Source organism: Colobus angolensis, unplaced genomic scaffold (assembly GCF_000951035.1).
Source record: "Colobus angolensis palliatus isolate OR3802 unplaced genomic scaffold, Cang.pa_1.0 Scaffold101, whole genome shotgun sequence".
NCBI classification, from domain to species: Eukaryota; Metazoa; Chordata; class Mammalia; order Primates; family Cercopithecidae; genus Colobus; species Colobus angolensis.
This window is the reverse complement of record NW_012111031.1, coordinates 6,758,173-6,763,568: the sequence shown is the minus strand read 5'-3', so window position 1 is coordinate 6,763,568 and position 5,396 is coordinate 6,758,173. Positions and strand designations below refer to the sequence as shown.

Sequence of the window (5,396 nt, the reverse complement as noted above, 5' to 3'; positions counted from 1 at the left end):
AATAGAGATGGGGTCTCACTGTATTGCCTAGGCTGGGCTCGAACTCCTGGACTCAAGTGATCATCCCACCTGGGCCTCCCAAAGTGCTGGGATTACAGGCATGAGCCACCGTGCCTGGTCTAATGTGATTATGTGTTATCTTTAACCCCCTATCTTTTGGAAGGCTGTTACAGGATTACTAGTGTGTCTTAAAATTGATGGCATCTTTATTTATTTATTTATTTATTTATTTATTATTTTTGAGACAGGGTCTTACTCTATTGCCCAGGCTGGAGTGCAGTGGCATGATCACAGCTCACTGCAGCCTCAACTTCCCTGGCTCAGGTGATTCCCACCTCAGCCTCCCAACTAGCTGGGACTATAGATGCGCACCACCACACCTGGCTAATTTTTGGTATTTTTATGGAGATGGAGTTTTGCCATGTTGCTCAGGCTGGCCAATCTTGAACTCCTGGGCTCAGGTTATCTGCCTGCCTCAGCCTCCCAAAATGCTGGGATTATAGGCATGAGCCACTGTGCCTTGCTGATGGCATCTTAGAAATAAAGAAATGCTATATAAACTCATACTTTACTTTTTACTTGTCTCTGTGAAAATGTTAAGTCATTTAATATCTGTGGTACTAAAATTTATTTGTAAAATGGGGATGATGATAGCCCAGTTAATAAGCTACCTTAGCAATTTCTTAGTCTCGGTCTGAAGCTATACGAAATAACTTTTAAAGAGCAAAGCACTCTTAAAATTCAGATTTTATTATTCATATTAATAATATAATTAATTTAATAGAGTACCGCCCAGTTTTAAAGTTGAGGAAATTGAAAGACGTTTGTTAAACTTTTCCCAGCTCATTAAGTCATACTGAAATAGAATACAACCACAGCCTCTGAAGCAAAAGTGGTTCATACTGTTTCTGAACAATTTAGTAATATCTTTCCTTGTTTAAAAGAAAGTGTTTTCCTCAATCTAAAAGAATGGATGATTGCACTTTTTTATCAGCTGAGCAACTGGGGGCATTTGCAGCTGGAGTCAAGCAGATGTTAGAAGATGTACAGGAGCGGCTTGTCTACCGAACCCACATCTATATTCAGACGGACATCACGGGCTATAAACCAGCTCCTGGAGATCTGGCATATCCCGATAAGTTAGTAATGATGGAGGTAGGATCTCCTTACTTGATCTGCCGTTCGCCCCCACACAGTTTTTAGATGTTTTATTTATTTATTTTTTTTTAAATTTATGCATTAAAATAGAGACAGGGTCTCCCCACGTTGCCCAGGCTGGTCTTGAATTCCTGAGCTCAAGTGATCCACCTGCCTCGGCCTGCCAAGTGCTGGGATTACAGGCATGAGTCACTGTGCCTAGCCTACATGTTTTTTACTAGTTAAAATGGGATTTTTCTTTTTAATTCTTCCTCAAAATGTAAAATCAAGATAAGCTTGCTATAAAAATTAAGGGAGATAACATTTAAAAGAATTAAAAATAATTTGTTAGGTTATCTTTCCTTCAAGTTATGTTTTATAAACGTTCTATTCCATTCTCTTCCCATTGGCAGGAAATACACGTTCTCAATTTTAAAATTGAATTAGTGAGCCCTGTGATTTCTCTTTTTTTTGAGTAAGTGGCATAGAAGAAGGTTGATAATGTAGGAGCCACCAGGTTGATGGTGATGATGTAACCGTGTGTCACGCTCTCATAAAAACCCTGGAGGCCATCTCCTCAAATTATACCGTACAAGTGTCCAGTTATGGTTTGAAGACGTGGGTTTATCTTCCTGATCTTTCAATTCCATATATGTCTTCATTTTGTTTGAGTTCTGGACAGACTTTAAATAATGCCTAAGATATTAGTATTAAAACAGAATTAGAACTTTTTTAATGGAAATTTTCAAATATAAGCAAAAGTAGAAACTGTAATATGATGAACTCTTAGGTACCATTACCTTCGGTTTAACATGGCTAGACTTTTTGTACTCCCTTTCACCCCCATTAATTATTTTAAAGCAAATTCCAAACATGATTTCAATTAGTAAATAGAACTAGGTTGGGAATAGTGGCTCACACCTGTAATCACAGCACTTTGAGAGGCCGAGGCGGGAGGATCACTTGATCTCAGGAGTTCGAGACCGGCCTGGGCAACATGGCAAGAAACCCCATCTCTACTAAAAATACAAAAATTAGCCAGGTGTTGTGGTGTGCCTCTGTGATCCCAGCTACTCAGGAGGCTGAGATGGGAAGATTACTTGAGCCCGGGAGGTGAAGGTTTCAGGGAGCCGAGATCACGCCACTGCCCTCCGGCCTGGGTGACAGAGCCAGATCCTGTCTCAACAACAACAGAAAAGTGTGACCACTGAAGGCTAAGCAGGACGGAATATAACTTTACACTCCTGAAGGTTATAGATTCTGGGTTACTCCTTCTAAGTAGCAGAAACCAATGAGCAAAGATAATCAAGTCAAGAGGTTAAATATGCAAAACAACAATAACAAAATTAAAAAAAAAACCTTCAGTAGGTAACTCTAAAAAGTTAAGGGCATTTTTATTTTTAACACAACCATAATATAATTATCACACCTAAAATCAGTGTAGTTCCTTAATATCATCAAGTATCCAGTTGAATCTAGAACTTGTTTTTCAGATTCACCAGTTGTTAATATTTCATCACATTTACTTTATCTCTTTGTGTGTGTGTGTTTTGCTGAGCCATTTGAAAGTTGCAGACATCATGACTCCTCATTGCTAAGTACTTCAGTTCTTATTCTTGTAAGAATAACGACAGTTGTTCATATAACCACAGTATGATTTTTGTATTTAAGGAAATTAACATTAATTCAATAATATTATTTATATATAGTCCATATTGAAATTTCCCCATTTGTCCTTCAGATGTCTGTTTTTTTTTTTTTTTTTTTTTTTGATACATAGTTTCACTGTTTTCACTCAGGCTGGAGTGCAGTGGTGCCATTGTGGCTCACTGCAACTTCCGCCTCCCAGGTTCAAGCGATTCTCCTGTCTTAACCTACCAAGTACCTGGAATTAAAGGTGCCTGCCACCACGGCTGGCTAATTTTTGTATTTTTAGTAGAGATGGGGTTTCACCATGTTGGCCAGGCTGGTCTTGAACTCTTGAGACCAGCCTCAAGTGATCCAGCCACCTCAGCCTCCCAAAGTGCTGTGATTTTAGACGTGAGCCACCATGCCTGGCCCAGGTGTCTTTTATAATTGGACAAAAAATTTTAAAAAGTGGGATCCAGTCAAGGTTATCATGTTGCATTTGGGTTTTATGCACCGTAATATCTTTAATTCAAATCCACACTCCTTCCTTCCCCCCTTTTGTTTTGGCTTTTGTTTTTATGACATTGACTTTTTTCAAGGGACCAGGACAGTTTTATTGTAGAATATGTCACATTATGGATTTGTCTGATTGTTTCTTCTTGCTTAGATTCAAGTTAAACTTTTTTTTCCCTCAAGAATACTGCATAGCTGATGTGTACTTCTTACTTCATTATATCAAAGGCAGATAATGTCAGGTTGTTCCACTATTGGTTAAAGTGGTGATTGCTAGCTCTCTTCATTATAAAAATACACAGTTTTTCTTTATTTGCAATTAAAATAATTATAGGATGGATTATTTGAGTTCCCCCAAATCTTTTCAGTCAGTGGTTTTAGCATCCATTGATGATTCTTGCCTGAACCAGTTATTACATTGGGAGACAGTAAAATGGTCATTTTTCACATCTGCCATTTCTTCTACCTTTATTAGTTGGCAGTCTGCTGTAAAGAATTAATTTCCCTTTCTTCATCCCTTTCTTCTCCCCACCCCTGCTTCATGTAGCATTATAGACTATTAGATTTTTTTAAAAAGTCATTGTATTTTAATCTATTATCATCATTGTTATTATTATTATTATTTTTTGAGACAGGGTCTGACTCTGTTGCCCAGGCTGGAATGCAGTGCCTTGACTTCCCAGGCCCATGCAATCCTCCACCTCAGCCTCCTGAGTAACTGGGATTACAGGCGTGTGCCACTACACCCAGCTAATTTTTTGCGTTCTTTTGTAGAAATGGGATCTCGCTGTGTTGTTCAGGCTGGTCTCAAAATTAAGCAAACTTAATTCAAGATTTTTATACTTCTTTTGTTCTTAGAATATATCCTACTAAGATATACGAGATTGCTGTCAGACATTTGATTCTAAATATGGATCTGCAGATTTCAAATCTCTTTAGAGATTTTTGCCCATGTAAGCTTGCCATTTGCATGGCATGGGGGGAAATGTAAGATTATTTTATTTGAAAAATTCCAAAGGCAGTTTTGGTGCTAGTGAATTTAAAAAATGTCCCCTAAAATGATTTTGCTAAGTCATCATGTTTCTAACATATTTTAAAGAAATACAGTCTTGAGAAATCTGTAAGCTATTAAATTTAAAAAAATGTAATCTAATTTTTGCCCATCTTGGCCTCCCAAAATGCTGGGATTATAGGTATGAACCACCATGCCCAGCCATCATTATTCATTTCGGTGCTCAAAATTGTCCCAAATTTGGACAGTGGCAGTCCCTTTACGCTGGCTCCTCTGTCCATTTGACTGTAGTCTCGCTGTACTTTTTTTTTTTTTTAACAGCTTTATTGAGTTTTATAGTTTTAGCTTTCATATTTAGGTCTTTAATCCATTTTGAGTTAATTTTTGTATATGATGTGAAGTAGGGGTCCAGTTTCATTCTTCTGCATGTGGCTATCCAGTTGTTCCAGCATCATTTATTGAAAAGGCTATTATTTGTCTATTGAATGGTCTTGGCACCCTTGTTGAAAATCAGTTAACCATAGATTAATGGCTTTTTGTTTTGTTTTGTTTTTGGACTCTCAAGTTTATTCCATTCATCTTTTTGTCTTATCCTTGTGCTGCACCAGACTGTCTGGATTACGGTTGTTTTTTAATAAATTTTGTACTTGGGAAGTAGTTTTGCTATTTTGTTCTCTCTTTTTTTTTTTTTTTTTTCAAATTGTTTTGGCCATTCTGGACTCCTTGCAATGCCATATGATTCTAGTAATTTGAATCATCTTTCTTTTTCTCTTGGTGAATCTAGAGTCCTTTGTTTTCTTGCACAGGATGATCCAAGTGTTCACCTTTTGCATTCCTTGCTCCAGACCTGCGGTCAGCTGTTTCTCCAGGAACCCTTGGTTCCTTAAGGGGAAAGAGGGTGGTATTTAGAAACCAAGATCTGAGTATTAGGTGTGCTCATTTCTAGTGGTAGATGTCATTACTTCTAGCCCTCTTTAAAGAGCTAGAAAAATATACATTTTAAAATATCATGAGATTGCCGGGCGCGGTGGCTCAAGCCTGTAATCCCAGCACTTTGGGAGGCCGAGACGGGCGGATCACGAGGTCAGGAGATCGAGAACATCCT

At 38.0% G+C, this 5,396-nt stretch overlaps 1 protein-coding gene across 2 annotated transcripts in view; it reads left to right on the top strand.

Moving 5' to 3' along the window:
- The window catches only part of COG3 (component of oligomeric golgi complex 3), a 76,706-nt gene that overhangs the window by 33,242 nt on the left and 38,068 nt on the right, over nucleotides 1-5,396 (top strand). For both annotated transcript variants that reach the window (XM_011940000.1, XM_011940009.1), the window contains exon 13: nucleotides 995-1,155. In XM_011940000.1, coding sequence (XP_011795390.1) covers nucleotides 995-1,155 — 161 coding nt within the window. The remainder of the gene's footprint in view (nucleotides 1-994; nucleotides 1,156-5,396) is intronic.